The following is a 23,533-nucleotide window of genomic DNA, read 5'->3' as shown; positions in this document are numbered from 1 at the left end:
TACGTCAGTTTGTAAATCCTTAAATTCACATTTCATGCCATCAATCTCCGCAGATCATCCTGTTTAGGGTCATTATAAAGAGCCAATGATGAGCCATCTCAGGTTTTCCACTAGATTTTACCATGTTTGTATTTAAAACGTTCTACAATCTGGTTGTAAATTTATACAAGGCCTGGATTCTGATTGATCCACTCACATCGTCAGAAATGTGATCAAATCAAATCAAAAGCTTGACCTTCGATGTGGATTTATCAGACTTATTCAAAAAGTAAAACGAGCAAAAATAAAAACTACATTTTGAAAACTTGAAAAATAATAAGAGATGAAAGTTTGTCTGAACAAACACAAAGCAGCAACACACATAAGAGGAGCGAAAGTGTGGCAGGATTTTCAAGATAAAATATAAAAAAATGTAAAATGCATGTTTGTTAGCCCCTTTTACTCTGACACCTTTACATAAAATCTAGTGCAACATATTGGCTGTAGAGTCACATATCCTAATAAATACAGTTCACCTGTTTGTAATTTAATGTCAGTATTAAGAATCAATCAATTTTATTTTATGATGCAAGTACTTTACATCATCAAACACAAAAAAACCACAAAAAAGAACACAAAAAAACAATTAAAAACACAAAAAAACAATTAAAACAGTAAATTATTCCAAGAACATAGCAGACAGATCAAAGAGAAAGTTGTGGAGAATTCTTAAAGCGGCGGTAAGTTATAAAACATCTCAATGTTCAATCCATCTAAAGTGACAACAAACCACCCAATTCATGGCTGCCCAGTTCAACTGAGGCAGGACAAAGAGATTGTTAATCACAGAATGTAACTGGAGGAGCTGCAGCGGGCCACGGCTCAGGTGGACAACCGAAAGCAACAACATAAGTAACAAAAATGCTTTTACAACTGATAATATGTTTCTGCTGTTCGCTGTTTGAGTTTTGTCTTTCTGGACAGACAGAAGTGTGTCCTGAACCGACCCCCGCCCCGGGGCCCGTCCTGTCCCTCCCAGCTCGGCCCCTCGGTCCCCGGGGCCCGGGCGCTGAGGAGCGTGATCACAGTGTGACAGCCTGGGAACCGACTGCTGCCCCTTTGATGTGGAATTAAAGACGCAGGAGCTCGTTCTGCCACAGTGGCAGCGCCACCATGGGACACAAAGGAACACAAAGATCATGCAGCAGCATTGTGAAATCACTGCAGCGCAGACTAAATGTCTCAGATCTACACATGATGAACAACTTACAAGTGGAAGCTAATTCTTTTTAATTTGTTCCTCGCATTGAGAAGACTCAGTTCCGTTTCTAAAACTTGAATCCTTGCCATGACAATACGCTGCACAAAGGAACCTTTTGCTATCTTATGTCAACAAGCAAGTTGTAATTTTTTCAGGAGAAACGTTTCTGCAGCGATTTGTGCTCTGGCTAAACAAAAAGGCCAGATCTTAAAGAGCTAATCATTTTGATCCTGGCAGTTTTTAGTTTTTCTGAATGAATTTTGTAAGCATCAAAAATAAAATCATTGGACAGTTAAGAAATTGAAAAACATGTTGAAAGTAACTTAAAGTTTCACGGAGGGGATAATAATCTTGATCTCAGCTGTAGCTCAGAAACAAAGTCCTGACTTTGTTTTAGCTGTCAGCATGTAACCTCATTGGTAAGATATTATTTCAGTTCTTCAGATTCTCTGTTGTGTTGATTGAATCAAAGACTTTTCATCAGACAACAGTTTTAATAAATAAATGAAGACGTCTGCAGCACTCTTGTCTTGTTAAGTAGCATAAACAGAAAAAACAAACTGACAGAGAGGCAGACCAGATAAAAATCATTTTTGTATGCTTGGATACTCCCAATGCTAAAGTTAGCATCTACTTTAAAATCTGATGTAAATCTGGATTGCATAATGTAATCTCTAGTCCAAAAACTGACACACTTAGACTGTGTTTAAGTGTTTTAGTGCAACTTGTGCAACTAGAGTTAAGACATTACTCCAACGTTAAGCACTGTTAGCATAAAAGGAAACAACAAATAACGGCATCACTGGCCTGCAGGGATACACAGAGTTTGCCACATGCTTCATTAGAAAATGCATGGATGATATGACTGTTACCAAAAAACTCAAGAAACGTGGAAAATCGAAAACCATGGCTGACTGGGGAGGTTTCTTCACTGCTGCAGGCGCTGAATGCTGCTTTTAAATCTTAGGGACGTTGCTGCATATAGATCGGAAAAGCAAAATGTGTCCTGAAGGCAAACAGGCTGTTTGGGCCGAAGCTCAACAACTTCTAAGGATGATTAAAAACTATTAGTAGCAGTGTTAAGGATCCAGCTGCAGGTGTCAGCGACAGCAGCAGGTCAGGGTGAAAGGTCATTTTTACTCCACTCTCTGTTTACCGCCATGACCACATCACAACCTCAACACCAACAAATCCACCAAGTTAGTAGATGGGATTGTTCAGGATTAGAACAGACATTTTCTTAGGTTTAAATCACTTTAACTTGTTTACTGATCTTCAAAAGAAAAACATCAACAGTCGGCATCAATCAGCATCTTTCTCATACAAATGAATACATTTAATCACCAATGCAGAAGCCGCTTGTTTTCTGCTGCTCAAAGGTAACAAGCAACACAACTGAGTGTTTTGATAAAATGTGACATTATGTTTGCCTGCTAATTGCTGTAATTATGTAATTAAATATCATTACTGGAAATGAAATTGCCTGATTTAGTCCGCAGAAGATAGACATGCTGCCATGGTAACGTCTCTCCATGGCAGCAGGAAGGAAGGACATGGAGGCGGCGCTCACCTTTAGCCATCCTGTTGAGGACCATGTCAATCAGGATGTAGGTCCCAGTTCTTCCTGCACCGTCACTGGAGGGCGGAGCAGCAAAGGATGGACAGAAACAGGCATCAGTTACATCAGCGGATCGTTTCGGTTCAGGAAATTCATCAAAACTTCCTTTAGATTACATTAAATCAAAAACCAAAACAACATTTTATTGAATGAGCAGCTATATTTACAGCAGTAAATAAAATCAAATGAACATTTTAAATAAAAACTAACTACTACCACTACGAGTGTAAAGGTTGGGATTCACAGTGTTCTGCATCAGAATGATGTGAGTTACTTGTGCCATCAGGTCACCGCCCTGTTTTATTTTCTTTCCCAAATTTAAGGATAAAAAACCATCTGGAAATCTTATGCTTGATAAGCGCCGCAGTTGGTTTAATACCTAACCGCATAATCAAGAAGTAAATCAAGTTTAACTGATGCATGCTAGAATAATAAATGTATAGGAAGGAAAGGCTTTAGCATTATTTAGCTAAGGCAGTGTATCATGTAATGCATTGCAGGTTTGCAAAAGCTTGATGGGTTACACAATTATTATAAAACCTAAAGATGATTAAGTTACTTATTTATTATTATCTAATTCAGTGTCAGCACAAAACAATGCAAACCTATTGGTTAGTTTTTATGCTAGTGCTAGTCAGCAGTTAGCATTAGAGACCTGCAGGTCCATTTGATCCATCATCACCTCCTAGTATCTACTTTTAGTTGCTAAAATGCCATCAAAGCACAACAAAGAAATAATTACGTCTCAAATTCATTGTGAAAAGTTACTCTGTAATAAAAAATATCAAGTCAGAAACCTTAAATAGGATTCAGTTATTCAACATAAAGGGATGTTTTGCAGGAGTGTCACTGTTTCGTGTTGCTCTATTCTGGTTGGATGTCATCCGACTACAGTCTTAAGCAGACAAATGAGCTCTTTTTTATGACTTTACTATTTTTACTGCAAGTGGATAAATAGCTGCAGATGTGTAAATTTATGTGGTAAAGAGCTTAAAGTCTTTGGGGGAAAGCTGAAATATGAAGAGTATTTCACTTAAACACCAGGCATAAATACATTTTCCTCTGTTCCACATAAGTAACAGACTGGAAACAGAGAGGAAACATTTATTAGACAAAGTAATGTATTTGGAAAGAATATTTTGTACTATGGATTTATTTCAAGCATCGGAAAGTGATAAATGTATCCTAAAAGTTTGTTTCAGGGGATGTTATATCTGTATGGTGTGTGTGTGTGTGTGTGTGTGTGTGTGTATAGACTTGTTTATGCAAACTATTTAGTACCTTTTCCTATAAATTCACCAACCTTCTGAAGTGCAATATGTCATAGACAGACTAAAGCTCGGTTCTGACGAACCGGATCCCCATTTTTAAGGTTTGAAGTCAAAGTTGAACGAGGTGTGAATTAAGCTTAAAGTTTGAGTTACAAATATACCAGGAATGAATGGGCATCGGGTCAGTGGTAGGTGAAAACTTAGAGTTTCTAAAATTGAGTGGAAGTTGATACAAAGTCCTAATATGGATAAAAGTACAAACTTTATGTCTTTGCCCTCAGAATCAGAATATTTCATTTTCAACAGTAAGTCTGCATTAATTGAAAGATAACATGGAAGCCGGTGTGTGTGTGTGTGTGTGTGCTTTCATCACAAGGTGATCACTTCGTCTGATCTCCAATCATGACAGAACAGAGCCTCAGCTCTGTGAATGAACACGTCAGGATGTCTGCGGCCGTCTATGAATCTATCCACAATGACACTGACAGGAAAAAAGGAGGAAAGAAGGAAAAGACAAGATGGAGACGGACACCAGAAGAAGGATGGAGCAGGAGAGATGCTGTGAGGTTATTGAATTTCGGCATCTGCACTCCTCTGTTCGCTCACTTCTCTTCCTGATTGCCTCACCCTGCTCTCTGTATACATTAGGGCGATAAATGGCACTGCAATGTTGGCTCTGAGAAACCCATTTGGAAATGAAAGTCTCCACACTCAGTCTTTTCTTTGCTCTGCCGTTACACAGGGTCGGTCTGCTCTTAGATTCATCAACGGATTATGGGTCCAATTTCATCCTTTGCCTTCCAACCCAGCCCTGTGTTCTGCATGTTTATGATGCACAGTGGGGTTGTGTTAGGTTGAGCAACGGCAAGGTCGGGTACACGCATTTTTTAAAAGGTTTTACGAGTTGTGCAAAAAAAGAAACACTTAACTGGATATTTCAGCTACAAATGGGATTGTTGACCAAGATAATGTCTGGTTTCACCTTGTTTTAGACGAGCCCAGAGAAAATAATTATTAAATAAGAGAATAAACGCAAATGCTTAGCACCGTTAAAAATCTAAACGATGTAGCATGGAATATTTCTTAAAATAATAAGTCAACATTATTGCAGTGAATGAATCCATTCACAGTGACAGACAGGAAACAAGGAGGAAGGAAGGAAAAGAAAAAGTGAAAGACAAGATGGAGACGGAGAAGCATGGAGCAACACAGTACATTTCAAACAACCTTGGTACATTTGGGTTTTTTTTTAGGATTCTCTGATATTTATTAAAGTAAGAATTTAGATGTCACAGATTCTCTTCCTATTTTCTCATATCATCCAAAACACAGACATAACACTCCATGACTGCTTTGGCAACAAGGCTTCTGTGGCTGAAAAGAAAATATAAACGCAGCACAACTTTTAGAATTAACTTAACAAACTCTCTTAATAAATGCTCAAATACCAAAAACTTGATCCACAAAATGTATAATAGCTATGTAGAACCTGAGATTATTAAAATATCGCTCAACCAAAATCAACCTAAAACAAAATTCTCCACTTAACATCAAAACGTGTTTGTACATTTTTTGTTTTCTCCTTTGCATCAGCTGATAGACATCACTCATGCCTCCGAGGCATCATCACTTATCACAACTGCTGCACAGACTCTCCATTAGATCATCAAGAGATTCAGAGTGAGACGTCCAGTTGCAACACGTTTCCAAGAGCGTCCAGAAAGAATCGAGTTTCTACCAGAGGGAAGCACCATGTGATGATGTTACCATTGGTGCAGAACGTCCTCAACATTGACAGCAGGGCACACGGTTAGATGAAAACCTTTAGAAAGGTAGCAAGAAGCCACTTCTATCCAAGAGAAAACACCACAGATGGACAGCAGGAGACTCGTGCAAAGTTATTTTTTTTATGATGAATCTTCCTACAGATTAAGTTGGAGCTGCTTTGAGTCGTGTGGAGCAGAAAAGCACCACAGTGCAGTCCATGTGTGATGAGATTCAAGAGATTTGATCTTTTTCGTTGTGCAAATGTTTAAATGCAAACCCCACAGAAAACCTCATTAACTAAACCAGGAGCTAACCAACTAAACTACCAGAGCCAATACAGAGACGGGGTCAGCATCACTATCCAGAATATGTGAGAAATAATCTGGGCTCTTTGCAGTAATTAGAAATATTCCCAAACAAATACAATATACCTTCATAAAGTCTGCCAGCAAAGATGGGACCAAGGATTCTTGGTCCCAAATTACAAATTTCTCCATTTATTTTATTAACAGCTACTTGTGGACCCCTAAGGAAGAAAAGACCCAGGAACATCAGGAAGATCATGTTTCTGAAGATGGTTTCTCAATAAAACTCTTTAATGAGCTCAGAGTGTTATTATTGAGTTGGAGCTATTGGGTGATATTAAACAATAAGTCATTTTGTTCAGGAGTGAAATTAATTCACTTCTGCACCACTTTGTTCTTCCCACAATTTGTAAACATCTAAGCAGTAGTAAATACTTCACATGACTTTAATGTTATGCTAATGCTACGTTAAACTTAGAAACAAGGATCCAGGTTAATTTGCCCCTTACATATTTTATTATGAATTCCTGTAAAGGAAACGCCACAGTGAGTTCAAACAGCCACTTTGTTGCCCGCTTCAAAAATAAGTCTATGTTGCTACGGTAACTTGGTGCTAAAACATCACTGAAGTATTTTAGGAAGATGTTATACTTGCCTGCAGTGGACTATGATGGGACATGAGCGACCCCGGTAGCACTTATTAACTTTCCTACGAGACAAGACAAAAACAAAACAGGAAGTCAGTATAAATGCCATTCATACAGAAACAAACTGATTTATTCCCTGATACAATTACAATTAATACACCTGGAATATTTTCAACTTTGGACCACTGACCAAAATTCACCTGATCTTAGTTTGAAACTAAAACCGTGTCGACATCTGGCAGTCAGGCGTCATGTTGACAGTGTTTACAGTTTTACCATGTGGCTAAACAAAGATTCTGAATTTAGTTTATTTTAGACTTTCAGCAGAATCATAATGAAAAAGCAAAGCAGTCCTTCTGGAGATTTTGGTTAAAAGCAGAAGTTTTTCTTTAAAGCAGTCAGTGGATTTGTAAAAACATGGAGCTGCTCTCTGACCCGGAGCCAGAACGGCTGAGCTTGATCCCAGCTGGAGAGTTTTCTTTTCAAGATGACACCTCAGATTAATTACATTCCACCCAAACAAATTATGTAACAGCAGGCAGTGTGCATGAGAAACATAAAAAAATTACACCTCAAACTGGCTGCTTTTAAAACCTCTAAGCAAGAACTTTGTACAGTAATTCATGTACAACTTTTAAACCAAAAACAAGGTATGGTTTCAAAACCTCTTATAATAATTTGGAATAGAGATTTTATCAATTAATCAATTAGTATTTATTCCCAATACAAGAATGGGCCATAGTAAAAAGAGATCAAACACATACAAAAGAGATTACTTTATCCTGCAGCTTTAAAAATAAAAAATTTTACGTGTCTGATTAGCTTTCTCTACATCTTTACAGAAGGAAAAAAACAAACAAAATAAAAGTTACTGCTTCAAGGTTTCTAGGATTCATTTAAAAGATCAGCTGACTTCATTCAATATCTCAGAGCTTCCAGCGAATTACGAAATAAGATTTCATTTCAAAGTCTGCAAACTATTTCTTTTCCACTTCATCCAAAACTTTTGGTTTGAATTTTACATTGCTGAAAATATTTAGAGTAATCGTCTCTTCTCAGGTTCTTCCCAGTGAAACCCAGAAACCCAGTGGCTGCTAGAAGTTCTGCAGCCAACATGATAAAAAATGTCTGGAACAAATTCATGCAGGCGGACAAATATCTGGTGAGGTGAAAACTTCAGGGAGCAACTTTATTACCAGATGATAATAAAGTATTTTAAGTGTTGGAATCTTCTCACCAAGGCAGACAAATCAACAGGCAGCAAGAAGACAATCTTAGTTGAATATTAACTACCAACTCTAACATTTAACTATTTGTTTCATTATTTAAAATGAAGCAGTTTAATCCCAGGGAAACATTTTGTATTTAACCCAGAAAAAAAACCTCACAGACTATTGGTTGTTTGCAGTCAGGGAAAAAGAATCAGGTGAAAGTAAAATATTTATTTTTTTGACCTTTGCAAAAATTTTTCTTAAAAAAATGTTCAGATACAAGAGAAGCTGAAATTTAACAGGACTTTTAAAAAGAATTGCACAAAACATATTTATCTGGGCTGAGGTCCAAACTGCTTACCTGAACAGTTTTACACTCTGTTGGTGTGAATCTGTGCTGTTTCAAATTAAGACAGCCAAAGTAAAATATTATTTCATGACTTTAGTAATAAATATATTTTTTGATCTCACCACTGTTCAAGATGGTTTGAATACTTTGATCATTCCTGAAACTGATAAAGGAAAAACTTTTAAATTATTATAAACACACAGCAGCGCATTTCTGCTTTTTGTACAAATACAATTTAATGTAGTGTTTTATTATAGCAGACGAGCAGTAAAATTAATTACACAGATCCACAAAAAGCAAATAGCAGAATCATTTTGTTGAATAAAGTGACCACTTTGCCATCGATTGTTTTGTTTTTTTTAACGAGTTTCCATCTGTAGGACCTGATTAACAGTGGTAGCCTATTATTTTGTTTCTCCGAGTTGTCAATTCTAACCAGAAGAAACCTGCAGGAGAAGAAGAATATCAATATGACGCCAATTATTCTTTCTCTGAAACAAACAAGCGGCTAACTGTGTAGGATATCAGCGGCCAAACGGAGTAACGTCAACTTTACACGTGAACTTCAGTTATTTTAGGGCAGGAATAAATGAACAACCACAAAGAAACTCGAGTCAATACGTCTCCCCACCTAACACAAAACCCTACACAGAATCGGCAGAGCTTCCCAAGGAAAATCGCTAGTGACGTTACCATGGAAACAGCCAGGAGAGGATCGCCAACGAGCAGGGTGGGCGGCTGAAGGGGTATGGAAGTAGAGAGGGGAGCTAAAATCAAAGGAAATGCCTTCAGAAGCCAGATTAATGGTCAGATAAAGAACATTTACAGACTGACCACCAGATAGGAGGGAATCAAACCGTAACCACTGTGCAAACTGGGAGAAAAGATGAACTAGTTTAGATTGTTGTGGTTTAAAAGAGACAATAAAGTGTCTCAGTGAAATTACGTGTTTTTCTTTTCTTTTCTTTTGCTTTATTCAGTGATTAAACTGAAGAATCCAGATTTATATTCTGGGCAAATTACTTTCATCATGAAACAAAAGATACAAGCAAAGAGGTTTCTGTTGCTGAATCAACAAACAGAAAAAAATATTAAGATTTTAGAAAACAGTTTTTTCATTTTTCTATCTGATTATCTTGAATAACATGATACTGCTGGAGAAATGCAGGCTGAAACCTGATTACAGCCTGCTGTAACATTTAGTCCATGAAATGCTGCAGTTTGGTCAGGTTAGGCCACAGTTTAACATTCTGGATGTCGTTGCACACAGAAGAAACTGGACACCATAAAACCAACAGCAGGAATCCGACAGCGACGTTTCAGGTCACGATGTGTTTCACCAAACGGTTCTGGCAGATTTCATGGAGTTGAAGAAAGGATTAATTGATCAGACTATTAAAAGAGGATGGATTGTTTTTTCAAAATTATTCCAAAACCCAAAGGACAAAATCCAGTAAAAGCGTCCAGGTGAAGAGTTACGACTACATTCATTTTTTATTTCTTAAAGAAAAACTTTCAGAAACAAAACAGAACCATACCAAGTTTATTTCATTCAATGCAACTAGAGTAAAACATTTCTTAAATTACAAAACTATGTTAGAGGAGTCACTTTTTTTAATGTCCAGAGTGCCACTGAACAATAATGTGCATCAATACTTTACATTGATAAAAGTTAATAAAAGTTCTCCTGTGTCGGCATTTAATATATGTGAGTAAAATAAAAAAACTTTGAGGCAGCAAATATTGTCCTTCTTTTCTCCCAGCCTGCAGCCGACAGAACAGAGAGAAGCCTCATCTTTGTGTTGGACGTATTCTCAGCTCAACGGGTCAGAAGTTTTCAGAAAAGACGAGCAGAAACTCACTGAGGGACGGATGGAGAGGGGAGGGAGAGGAAGACAAAGCAACCGCCAAAGAAAGGGATACATGGTGAGAGAGGAGCGAAGATCGGAGGCAGTCAAGCAAACCAGGAGCAAGCAAAAAGGGAAGAGGTCATTTCAGATCACCGAGCACACCGAGGATAGCGAGGAGGAGGAGGAAGGCGGGGAGGGAGGAAGAGGAGCGGTGCTTGGTTGTAGAGTCACAGTCTCCAATGATCACTTTTGTGACTATGCAACTGGACTCATATTACTAGCTGCAACATCACAAAAATGACACTGGCAACCGCTAGTTAGCTGGTAAAACAGGAAGGGAGGAGCTGGAGAGGATTCTCAGTCAGTCCACTGTGAGTGCATGCTGGCCAAAGCGCACAGACAGGAAAACATCAGCCGTTATCTTCAACACATCAGAGCAGGGGGGAAAAAAAACAGGTCAGGTTTTTTTATTATTATTTTGAAATAACCGCAGTAATAAAAAAGAAAAATATCTCCCAGAACGCTTCCTTCATTGCGTCGTGACCCTGCTGCCCTGTGAGTAAAGGTAATATTTCCGAACTGATGGTGTGTGGCGACGCCCACCAGCCCCTTTAGAAACGCTGTGACTCTCGATATCCCACCTAATTGATGTGCAGCGACAACAGGGCTGGGTCTAAACCCACAGTAATACAGTACAACAGTTTAAAAAGAGGTCAAAGGTCAGCAGGAAGGAAGTCGCACCACAAATAAAAGATTACATGGCTGAATCACCTCAATACATCCAGAAGGAAACATGGATGTCTGAGGACATGAAGATATTTGTCACTTTTCATCACAGGGTTATGAATATGGTGCAAACAAACATTAAAATACTCATTTTTATGGATTAAGATGGAAAAAAAATAAAATTTTCCTCTTTTGGATTTTTAAAACTTTTAGTTTTTCCAACTCATTTCATAAAGTCAGTGGTAAAAGTTGCATTCATCAAAAACAAGACGGAGGCCAGAGAGCTGGTGAGTTAGTAAAACACCTGAGTCCCATGCAGAGTGTTGGAAGAGGAGTGAAAAATATTAAAACAAACTTTTATTAATATTTTTAAGCATGCATCATGTTCCTGAAATCTGTTCACAATTTTTTCTAGAAGTCAATTTGTGTAAAGCAATTATCTCAAAGGTTTGGGGGATATTTGTTGACTTATTTCCAATTTCCTGTTAACTGAAGGAGAATCCTGTTGATGAATGGCAGCTGTGTCTGCTGAGTGACTTCACCTCGCTCATCACACAACCCCAAAGTCAAAACAAATATGTTTAAGAATAAAGGTGCAATAACCAGGTTAAATAACTGCATATCTTTAAAAGCGGTCATTTTTCTTTTAACCTCTTTTTGATTCTTTTTCAACATTTTGGCCATCACTTACAGTTGGTCTCTGGTGTTATAGGCAGACAGAGACCACAAATACATGCAAAAAGCTAAAATCAATAAAAGCATGAGAGCCATTCTAAAAACATTAATAAACATTTTAACAGTGTAGACACTAAATAAAAGCTTCATATGCATTAATAGTGGAAACCATTTTAACAGGACAACCAAATATTTTAGACACGCTGTCGGAAATGTGTGATATCAAATGAAATATGCCAAGTTGTAAGTTCATATCACTCAGACACTAATTCCTGAAGTTAAAATCAGTTTATTTTCGATGTGTGAAAACTGTAAACACTAGTTGGCACCAAAGATGCAATTTGAAAAAGTTTGTTCTGCAATTTAACTTTGTTTTAATTAGAATTTCCTTTGCACAATCAAAGCAAAGTAAAATAAAAAAAAGAGTAAATGAGGACTTCAATTAAAAAGGATTTATTAGACTTATTAGGATTTAAAGTGCAACTTACAAAAGCTCAAAGCTTCTCAATCCACATTAAAAGGGAAGCGTAAGCACTTCAAATACAATTCAGCCTGAAAGTGTTTATCAGTAGGTAAGCAGAGATAAACATGAAATTGCTTGCTGGTGCCACAGACTCAGGTTGTAATCCAGCATTGTGTGCACTGATGGAAAACATCTAGTTCTTGAGGATGAAAGAGTAATTGCAGCATCAAATGTTCACTCCAAACCCATTTGGTTCCTTCAGCCACTCGCTTATTTAGAGACATTTAGAGAAACAAACATGACTGCGTGTGTGTGGGCTGAAGTGCTACCTGCGGAAGTCGAGGAGGGTCCGGCTGGTCTCCGGGACGTTCTGGTTGAGCCAGGTCAGGAAGTGGAACTGAGTGACGGTGCGCGTCTCGTTGGTCTGCATGTTCTTCAGGTAGAAGCTCCGGACCAGAAAATCATCGCACCAGATGTGTTCAGACACGAGGTTCACCTGTCAGGGAAACGACCAGACAAGCTGTATTAAAAAGAGCCTGCTATGACGGAACAAGACAAACACAGCACAGTCAGAAGGAGTGTAGTCTTTGATGAATCTTCCTGTTGAGTGCAGAGTCCCAGAACAGAGGCACTGAGCTCCTTATTGCATATAAAGGAGAGTGGAAAATCATCGAGGCTTTTAAACACATTTGAAACGGATGTCGCCAACATCACCTGGTCTTTATTTGCATTTGGGGAGAAAAGCAGGAAGTCCTGCAGCAAAAACTCCTTCACCTGCATCGTCTCATGCTGCTGCTAGCTTGATGTTGCAGAATGAAATGATGATCTTATCTGATCTTATCAGATATAGAAATGCTGATAATGTTCCCTCCACCACAGCAAAGCTAAAACTGGTGATTAGAGGCTGGAAATCTTCCATACATACTGCATATAACATAACTCTGCATATTCAACTAAATGCAAACTCAAGCTCTGGGGAAGAAGCATCAAACCAAAAGACAGTCAAATAAAGGTCACTAAAATGGTTCTGTTTCATCTGGAAAGCTTTGGATTTGGACGTCATTAATGATTTAAATGATTCATTTTAGATTATTTTCAAGCATAACTTACAGGTAAGAGCTGAAACATTTCAAAGTAGAGCGACCTTTACCTCGTAGATGTGGTACAAGTTGGATCCTTCGTCGGGCCAGTAGTGGTAGCACTGCTTCACTCCGTTCTCCACCAGAGGAGTCAGCATGACGATGACCACACAGCCGTTCTCCCACACCATCTGCAAAGAAAACACTTTAATAAAACGCCTTAAACACATTACCCTTCAGATTCAGCTTTGGACAGGACTCTGTTTGATAAACACTCAATTTTTTCTCAAATCTAAATTTCTCAATGTTCCTTAGATGGCTAGCATTTAGCTTAGGGATGCACGATACCGATATCTGAGATTTAGTATCAGCCGATACCGATTTGATACAGAAAAACTGCTGACTTGATTTTTTTAAATCACAGACATAAATGTACTGAAATACAAATTTATTTGATAACTCCACAGCAGTACTACACACTTAATTACACCAACAGCTTTACAAGTTTGGCCAGTTTCACATGCAGAACCAACACAACTAGGGCTGCGTTGATAATTCGACCAGCTGATACTGTTACCACCTCAGTCCCTTTCTTACTATATTTAACAACATTTCAGACAAAAAGATCACTGCCATCCAAAATTTGAATTGAAAGATAAAAATCGGCGATTGTCCAGAAAACTGCAATCGCCTAAACACAACCTTCATTTGTTCAGCCAGTACAGTTAGGAGCATAACAGCCAATGTAAAATTAATAATAAAGAAACTGAAACTGACAAAAGAAAATCAGTCAAACCTGTGAAAAGTAAACGGCAATAAACCTTCTTTCAAATGGTTCAGAAAGAGGAATTAGGAATTATACATATAATGTAAAATAAATACTCGCTCTGAGCACAAAGCATAGAATTAGACTGGATAGATCTGCCCTGATGGATTGCACACATTGTCACTTATCCATGATCTAGAATTTTTTTTAATATTGGGATCGATACAGATATTAATATCAGATTGGTACATCGAGTTATTCGTGTGAAGTGGCAGAGAGCTTCATGTGGAAGATGAACAACGCCTTTCGAAGTCTGCCAACTGGGACACGGATCTCCACTCACCCACTCAGTTGCGTGTTAGCCTACATTTATTCAGATTGCTATTATTTTGTAAGGACAGAAGAGTCTATTATGTGGGAAGAAGAACGCTCACGCTCTCAGACTTTGGTTAGAAATCGAGCGCTATGAAAAGTAATTACTGTTGCTCTAAAGGCCGCTCTGTCCCCCGACTGGATCATTCGACAGCGAAGCGTTGCCTCCCGCTCGTATTTTTCCTGATGGCGGCCATATTCTCACAGCTGGGCGGGCAGCGCCGCTCAGGAGATCCATTCCTCTCCGATCAGAGATAACAGCCATCCGTTAATGGGAGCTATAAAACAATAGCGCTCTCACATGACTGTGTTAGGCGGCTGCACACGCACTTCATTGGATGGTGATTTAACTGATGTTAATTGTTGTCGGTTCTGAGTTACAGCCCCCCTCCCCGCCCCTCCCTCTCTGCTCCCTTCTGCTTTACTGATTAGCCTCGCGGACCCAAAGCCGTGACGTTGCACTTTCTTGAGAAATGGTGTTAATTTGTTTTAGCTGACAGGGTGAGAACTCTCTTGGAGCCGCGCGGACGAGCTCCCTTTATCAAAACCTGAGCTTTGTGAAATACACATTTTATTCAAACCCATATTTTCCGGTGAAAAGTTGGCTGCACCATGAGCGCTTCACGTTGAATTGCTTAAGTCTGGCAGGTTGATCTGCAGCATGATGGATGTGTTGTAATAACATTGGCCAGTTTTGAAGCATAGAGGTCTGATGAAACCGTAAATGAGGTCAACCGATGAGCAGCAGTGTAAAACCAACAGCAGCTCCAGATGTTTATGCACAGCTGAAGCTTTATTTTCTCACTTGATTTGTAGCTTTATGTATATTTTTGCACCTTTTTTAAATGACTCTAAATTTTTATCTTCACCAAATGAAATCACCGTTTCTCAGTGTTTTGGTATTTCTGTTAGTTTATTCTTTCTTTGCCAGTAACAGATTCTCTCGCTCAGCATCATAAATAACAGCATCCTGTGTTTAACGGTTGTGGTTTCAGATTTAAAATCAGTTCACCTTCACCATTCAGTAAACCTAAAATATGTCAAATGCATATTTTTACATATTCCAGAGCTAAAGTTGAACTTTTTTCTCTATGGTCTGAAGGCATAAATCTTTGTGCTCTATGTGTTTTCTGGTGGGATTTTGTGAACTAGCCTTCATCTTTTCTTTAAATAAGAGCCTTTCTGTCAGTGAAAATGAACAAAAATGTCTTTGTACTACTAAAGCTTATAATAATGCTCCATTTTCACTAGCAGTTAATTTTAGAGGCGGGCAGCATTTCTACTCAGGTCAGCTGAAACCAAAATTTATGGAAACTAATACTAAATGTATTTCTGGTTTTGCAAGATTATTAGCAGGATATTATTTTAAATACAAATCAAGCACATATTTTTCAACATCTTTTTGTCAGTTTTGTTCCCATTGCTCGCACAATGACCGCTGGAGACGGCCACTAAAAATATTTCAGCTCTAACAACTGAGGTAGCTGAGATTTTCTGTTGTATGAGTGAAAAAGCGCAGCATGGTTTATCCTAATATAGTAGATCAACTTTTACTGTCTAGTGAATTAAAGCAAATTCACTGAGCCCAACTGAAATCTAAAATTATTGAGAAATTAGACCAAAAGCTAAAACTGCATCAGACACAGTGAACTGTAATTATTTATATAGTTAAATTTAATTTGAACTGACCTGAACCTGACTCTTAATCACTGAAAAGAATGACTGGATCTGAGTTTTATTTGGCTTGAAAAGAATTATTGATTCTTTGGAATCGGCTGAATGTGGACTGAATATTTTTGACATCAGTTGTTTTGAACCAGAACCTACTTTAACTAGTTTGAGGTGAAAAGAATTAGAATTAATTTATTTGTAACAATTTGGCTTCAACTGTGAATATTCAAGTGAATTTGAGTGAATTTTCTGGAATTAAATCCCATTTTATTTGTCCTAAAATAACAGCTAATTTGATTGTACGCATTTTGAAAAATGACAAACTGAATTCATTTAGGATGAGTTAGATTGAACTAAATTAAGTGAGACTGGAGGTGGAAATGGATTATAATTGTTTTGAAATCATTACAAATAATTGAATTAGATTCAGTAAAATTTATATGAAACAGATGGGAATTAAACAAATTTAAACTAAGAAGACTTACTCATTCATGTGAGTCGTTTGTTTTTCTGTGCTTTGACAGAACCTTTTAATTTCAGATTGAATGAAAAAAATTGTTTTCATCTTTTGTTTTGAGGATTTCAATCCAGAACTGTTCAGCGAACGTGATCCACCTTGAAGTACTTTTATTTTCTTCCTGCTCCTCGTTCACGGTTACCTGCACAACTCCGAACCTAACAGAGACTTTACTTGTTTGACAAGGCGACCTTTCCTCCCGGCACAAACACCCACCACCCCAACACCGGCTAAAATAACTTATTGATCCTCTGCTCTCCAATTCAAACCCAATCCAACATTGGACACAGCGGGAAAAGGGTTTGCCACCTCCTACGTTAACGACGTATGGCACTGTCGACCGCTGCACACGTCTGTGGTGGAGGCGCTGAGCCTCATGTGGAAGAAGAGATTAATAATGACATCCACAAAACAAGACGGCCTCCTGTGTGAGTTGCTGCTCTAATAAAAAATCGGCTAGCTCTTGTTTAAGGGGGGTGTATTGATTTTCGTTGTAATGGTGTATATGTGTTGTGCACACGGATTTTCTTGTGTCTTTACCTGCCAGAAATCAGCCACAGTGGAGGGCAGGGGACCTTGAGTGGCGATGTAAGCCGGGTTCCTGGGATCATGATCCATCTGGAGGGAGAGAGGAAGTGGAGGATTAACAGATTGTTTGCTTTGTTCTCTTCATTCCTTAATTTCATGTAATTTTTTTATGTTCATATATTACGTCTTGAACTTGTTTTTACATTTTTTCTTGCTACAACCACAAACTTCTAATTTACTAGAATCTGAAGGAGCAGACCAACAGAAAGTGGTGAAAAGTGGCAACGTGAAAGTCTGGCGTACATGTTATTTACCTCACTACTCCAAAAAAATCTAACCTGTGCATACAGTGGTTTGCAAAAGTATTAATATCTCTTGAACTGTTCCATATTCTGTCAGATATAATCCTGTTTGCGCCCCGATATTCTCTTAACCGACCTCCGAGGCGTCACAGAGCAGCTGGAGACTAGATCACACACAGGCGGACTCGGTTTTAGGCTTCTGAAGGCACTCAGAGAAAAGGGGGTTGAATATTTTGCACATCACACTTTTCAGTTTTTTATTTGTAAAAAAAATATTTTGAACCATGTATTATTTTCTTTCTACTTCACTAACAAGCCAGCATATGAAGTATTTTGGGCCTGACGGTGTTCAAGCTGCCTTAGGGTTCATTATTACGTTCTACACGTTGTTACACAGAAAAGGAAAAAAAAATCAAATAGAGCCATGAAAATGAAGCTAGAAAAAAAAGCTTCACTTTGATTTGCAACCTTTAACAACATTAGAGAGAAGTCGAGGGAACCGTTTCTAAAGCTAACCATGTTAGGAATAAACCTAAGGTTTATAAGCCTGGATCCATTTTGGGTTGAAACTGCAGACCATTTACCGTGTCAAACACCGTTTCTCCCCTCCTCGTTCTCCTCTTCACAGCTGGAAGCTTGGCGGAGAAGAGGTCGAACAGGAACTCAACTTCTTCTCAAACTTAATGAAAAGTGCAGAGGGATGGTGTAGGCGTCGTGAGCAGGAGACGGCAGACGGAGCGCGAGCAGAACCAGCGCAGGAAGTGAGTGACACCCCCGCTTATTAGGATGCAAATTGTACGGTAAATGTAATAATTGGCGGGACCAATTTAGCTGGAGGCAATTACAGAAGGAAGACGGATAATTTCTCGGGCTTTTCCGCACACCAAATTGTCTTTAATGGTCCTCGGTGGCTTTTGTGAATGCCAAACAATAATGAATGTCTAATGAACTTAAAAGGTAGTAAGACAGAGGCGGAAAAAAGAAAGAGAAAAGGGAAAAAGGTGACATGTTGCTGGGGCTCATTAAAACATCAGTTAGAAAAGCAGCATGGAAAGAAAAATGAAGGCAGAGGTCTGGAGGTTTACGTCTACATTATCCCGCAGTTACATCTAGTTTTGTTGATCTGGGGCTGTTCTGTTTGTGACAAGAAAAGGAAATTCTAATTCTTTTATAACTTGTCATGTTTCAGTTAAGAACTGCACCTTGCTGCGTCCATTCCTGAGCGAAGAGCCCCAAAAATCAGATCTAATGCAGAATCATTGGAAAAACATGTCTGGGAAGCTCACTTTGTTATTGTTTCGATATGTGACATTTACATATTCGGCTTATTTGTTAGTTTGTTCAGGTGCAGTTTTATTATCAAAATGTGAAACAGCAATGCTAACGTTAGCTTCTGATTTTCCTTCTGGACCCACTTGGATCAGCTGCTAAACATTTAGACTCATCAGATCTGGATTTCGACAGGTTTGGATCTCTGATGCCTTTATTCAGTTTGTAAAAGTGCAAAAAAAAAGTTTTAAAGATTTTTGGCACCTCAGAAGTTCTAGAGACTAGAAAAGCAGTGAATTGACTTTGTGGGGTCTGTATTGGGAATGTAAAACAAAGTTATCAACAGGTTTTACAGAAAATGAAGTTCTTCTGCAAATAAGATTTTATCTCTTAAATATTGGAAAGTTAAATATTTTTCTAAATTAAATGTGTTTTTTCCAGTTTAATGCAAGTTTTAAAACTGCAACACAGCATGGACTCTCCAAATCATCTGGCTATGAACTTCTCCAGATGTGCTGCCCGGAGACTTTTTTGACAAATATTTCTCCTTAGGAAAAAAACTTTGATGCATGAAAAAGCTGGAGATAAAGAACGGGTAAAACTGACAGGAAAAGATGATGAAAACCAAGATCCTGGGATCAGGGAGACTTTGCAAACTCATCACCTGTCTTCATCTCCTGACATCCCTCTTTCTTCTTTTCCATCTCGGCGGAGACAAAAGTCTAAGTCGAAGTGTCTCCAGAACAAAACCCTGCCATTAATGCAGCTGGAAAAGGACAACTGTCTTTCTCACTACCTTTCAGACATGTTGCTTTAAACAAAAAGCAAACGTGTGGGACGTGACACATGTAATTATCCCTTCTGCTGGCTTTTTGTCTCTTCTTCACTAAGACAGAAAGAGTCAAATCCAGTGGCTGTTTCCATCACTCAGCCTCAACTCTGGGAGGAAGTTTGACAACGAGGGAGGCTGTTACTGCCGCCTGACACCTGAGGCTGTTTCCAAGGATGGGCGACAATTAAAGGACAAAACAGAACTTTTGCTGCGTCTTTTTCTACTTTCTCTGAAACTTGATTTGTTCTCAACGCATCTGTTTGCAAATCCCTTTAAGTTTCTTCTTTAAAAGACAAATACAGAGCTTCCTCTGGGTTGTTCATGTTTGACTGACTGTTGGAGGCTCTGGCAACCGCCTGTAACTATTTTAAAATGATAAAATGTTAAAAAGTTTAAGGGGTGTGAGGACTAGTGCTAGTACATTTACCTCCTCAGTAATCTGCAGAAACGTGGCTTCTGACCAGGAAAGTCTTAGACACGGCCCTGCAATCCTTGATAAGCAGCTGTAATCACCTAAATTAAAACATCACCTCTAGGCATTTGTGTTATTTTCTGGAAAAAAGATTGATGGTTATATATTTATTTATACATATATGTACAATAAAAAAAATAGCACATTTTTTCAATTTTTAAGAGTATGAGTCAATGAATGAATGTCATCAGAACCAAGCGGTTTATCTGACATGACAGCAGGGAATCGAATTATATTTAGCTCCTCAGCCAATACATTTTTTAATAAACGAGTTTTATGGTTATTGACAGGCTGCTGGAAGAAGATCCCAAACACGGCTCCTCTTCCTTTGGTCGGAGTGTGGGCGAGCGAAGGATGGAGGAAATTCCTCAAATAAGCGCAGCATCCGCCATACGTTCACATCCAGCCTGCTGTATTAATAGAGCGTGTGGGAGGTGGGAGCGTACGCCTGACAGTGATCGTGTGTCAGTGTGGGTGTTTGCTCCTTCTTTCATGTCGTGTGTGTGTGTGTGTGTGTTTAATGCTCCATGCATGTGCACCCCAGCAGAGTTTGTGCTCCTCTTCGGGCTTCATGTGTTGGTTTCTGTGTCGGGTCTGTTGTTGCATTTTTGACGTTCGACTGAGTTGCTCTTTTGTTCTCAAATAGTTTTGATTTCTTTGGTTTCTCGCTGACACACACACACACACACACACGCGCACACACACACATGCAGAGAGTGAGCCACTTTTTGGTGTGGCGCCCAGATTTCAAATGCATAGTGTTTCTGTTGCTTTTAATGGAATACCAGTGTATCTGCCTCGAGGGAAGCATAAACCTACTATTCCAACACTGGTTTCCAAATTGATTCCCTCACTTACTGAATTCACATGGCTTTTTTTTCTCCCCCCTCCCCCACCCGTTTCTGTCCTGCAGGCTGCTTTCCCTCCTTAAATCGGTACCGTGCCGAGAACGGGGCTCAGCACGCCGAGCACAGGCGCAACAGTAAACACAAAGCAGCGTTGAATTAGCATAACCCAAGGTCAGAAACAATCATTTCCCAAGATCCCGCAGATCAATTTGAGTTCCACCAAATGTAAAGCGAGTCCTGTGCATGTCCTTCCCCTGAATGATCACCCGCCCGGGGTGTCTGCTGTATGGAGATCGTTAATATTCATGGTGGAGAGAGCGGGCTCACTGCGAGTCTGCCACTGAAGTTAAGCAAGCGTTGCATCAAAATTTACATCGGGCAACGGTAGGCTGCTTGTGTTGCCGTGACGCCCCACGGGGGGCGGCAGTGTGAAATGCAGAGTTTAAAAGCAGAGGAGGTGCTTACTACTGGGCTGGCATTGATGTAGTCGGAGTTGCCTTGGCTGTTCTCCACCTTCAAGGTGATTCTGGAGTGATCATCTGGAACAGAAAAATAAAGGATTCAGCAATTTTTTTGTCTCACTCAAGCAAGTTTTAGAATGAAAACGATGTTTAGTTGGCAAATCTGCTGACCGAACTTTTAAAACATAACTTGCATTTTTTCTTATAATGAATCAAGTTAATCTTCAGCTCACGACTGAACTGATGGAGCCGAATGGAAAAAAAATAAATAAATTGGAGATGCTCCTTGAAGTTTGATGGGTTAATCCCTAAATCTCTCCCTTCATCCAAAAAGATCTAACAAATTGTCACCACACTTCAAACTTTCTACAGTGAGGCTCTGAAACTGCGGGCGCACTGATGTGTCAAAGGTTTAATCAAAGGGATATCACACTGATCCCAAAGATTACAGAACTACAAGCAGAAATCCAAGGACGTTTTAGGGCTAAGATGGTGACTTGTGCATCCAGTGACTTGAAAAGCTCCTTTTTAGCTTCAAGCAGATGTGCTGCTCATCATCTTTGCTTCATTTTTTAATAACATTTTCTTATTCAACAGAAGTCAAACCTCACCAGCTTAATTGGCAAAAACAGTTCAGTTTTTTTTCACACTCACAGAAGCTTAAGGTGCTTCAAATTGGAAGCGCAATTTATTCTCGACAAACCGCTTTCCCAGTTCACAATCTGGATTTCATTAAGCCTCGGCCCGCTGCAGACTGGGACAGCACTTTTTCCTTTTTCTTCTAGATGGAGCCATTTCCACAAAGGCTTAGAAATTTTAAACATTGATGAGGCCTGTGCAGGAGAGCTTTAATAGAAAACTAATTTACAACCCTTCTGCTCGCTGCATCTGCTCCGACTTTCTGATTATAGAGAAAAGGCCTGGAAAACAAAGACAGAGAGTTTAACGCCTCCATGTCTGAATGACACCAGGAGGTGCAACACCCAAATTAGGTCGGCCTTGGTGGGTATTTTCTTAAGGATTTATTAAAAAAACAAGCTTCAGAAACGAGAGAACTATCGATCGAGACCACTTTAAAAGATTCTAACCTCTTCACTGTAAAGTGGAACGAAATAAGGGGAAGTTCAAGACTTTTGTACTGTAATTTATCAAAAAGAAAATAAAACAAGGACAGGTTGGAGCTGTACTTACATGCCACCACAGCAGTGGAGCGGTTCTTCTTTGCATTGCCGTTCTTCAGGCCGGTGGTGGTTGCGTTGGGCTCAGCCTGATAAGCACACAGAGCCTCCCATTCCTTCGCCAGGCGGTCTTTATTCTTCAGGTGATCCTCCATGTAAGACTGAAGGAGGAAGAAAGAAGACAAAGTGCAGAAAGTTAAAATATTCATGTGGGGAAGAAGGAGATTCAGTTCTGGGTACAAACATTAAACCAATTCCTTTAGGAACTTTCCATCATTCTCTACAGATCAATGAATTTTAGTCTGATTCTGTGACAGAACAACATACATTACATAACTGAACAGGAAGGAGAATGTCATCGTTTTGGATTGAGCCTCTTTAAATCTGAAACCCCTAAATTCAGAGATTCAGCTGTTCTCATTGCCATAAATGCACCATTGTTATCCATGAAGGGGTTAACAATGGATGGAGAGACTTACATCAAATCATACTCATGTGTTTGAGTGGCCCAGTCAAAGTTCAGATTCAAATACAACTAATAATCAGATTTGATACTTACAGATTATCTCCATTTAATCTGACTGGGATTGAGTTACTGTACAAAGAAGAATGGAAAAAAAAAAAAAAAACTTATGATATGTGGGTGTGCAAATCTGGCAAAAACTTCAAGGCTTTCATTGTGGGAAAATGTGGTAAAACATTTAATAAACCATTATTATGCATATATGTCATAAAATCGCAGTAAAATACATACATCTGAGAATTATTTTAAAATTAAATCTAGTAGTTTATAATTTAAAAGTAAACTGGCAGAATGAGCAACAGCACTCTGGGTGTTTTATGAAAGAACCTTTCTAATGAGAATTTATGTTCCAGTTTTAGGTTCTTCACCAAAACACAAGAAATCCAGAAAAATTGTGGCACTAAATAACCAAACAGTGGAGCTGAACTGAACCGTGTTTCTGAACCACATGAAGATTCTCTTCAGATGATCTTCTCTGAAGATTAAAAGAAAAACAAATCATTGAGACACCTCATTAGCCTCATATCTAAATGTCCACACGCATAATTTCTTCAGTTTATTAGATGCACCAATGTCATTTTAATCACTGCGCG

General features: G+C 38.9%; 1 protein-coding gene across 1 annotated transcript in view; it reads right to left on the bottom strand.

Annotated features, from left to right (window-relative positions):
• The window catches only part of LOC106956208 (protein tyrosine phosphatase receptor type N2), a 183,725-nt gene that overhangs the window by 5,526 nt on the left and 154,666 nt on the right, over positions 1-23,533 (bottom strand). The window contains exons 15-21 of the mRNA XM_015046893.1: positions 22,431-22,578; positions 21,244-21,317; positions 17,068-17,145; positions 13,273-13,392; positions 12,452-12,618; positions 6,857-6,910; positions 2,811-2,875 (exon numbers count right to left, since the gene is read on the bottom strand). Coding sequence (XP_014902379.1) covers positions 2,811-2,875; positions 6,857-6,910; positions 12,452-12,618; positions 13,273-13,392; positions 17,068-17,145; positions 21,244-21,317; positions 22,431-22,578 — 706 coding nt within the window. The remainder of the gene's footprint in view (positions 1-2,810; positions 2,876-6,856; positions 6,911-12,451; positions 12,619-13,272; positions 13,393-17,067; positions 17,146-21,243; positions 21,318-22,430; positions 22,579-23,533) is intronic.

This window comes from Poecilia latipinna, unplaced genomic scaffold, assembly GCF_001443285.1.
Source record: "Poecilia latipinna isolate Pla-1442-1.1 unplaced genomic scaffold, P_latipinna-1.0 Scaffold797, whole genome shotgun sequence".
Taxonomy (NCBI): Eukaryota; Metazoa; Chordata; class Actinopteri; order Cyprinodontiformes; family Poeciliidae; genus Poecilia; species Poecilia latipinna.
Note: the sequence above shows the minus strand (reverse complement) of the source record. Positions and strands in the feature narration are given on the sequence as shown.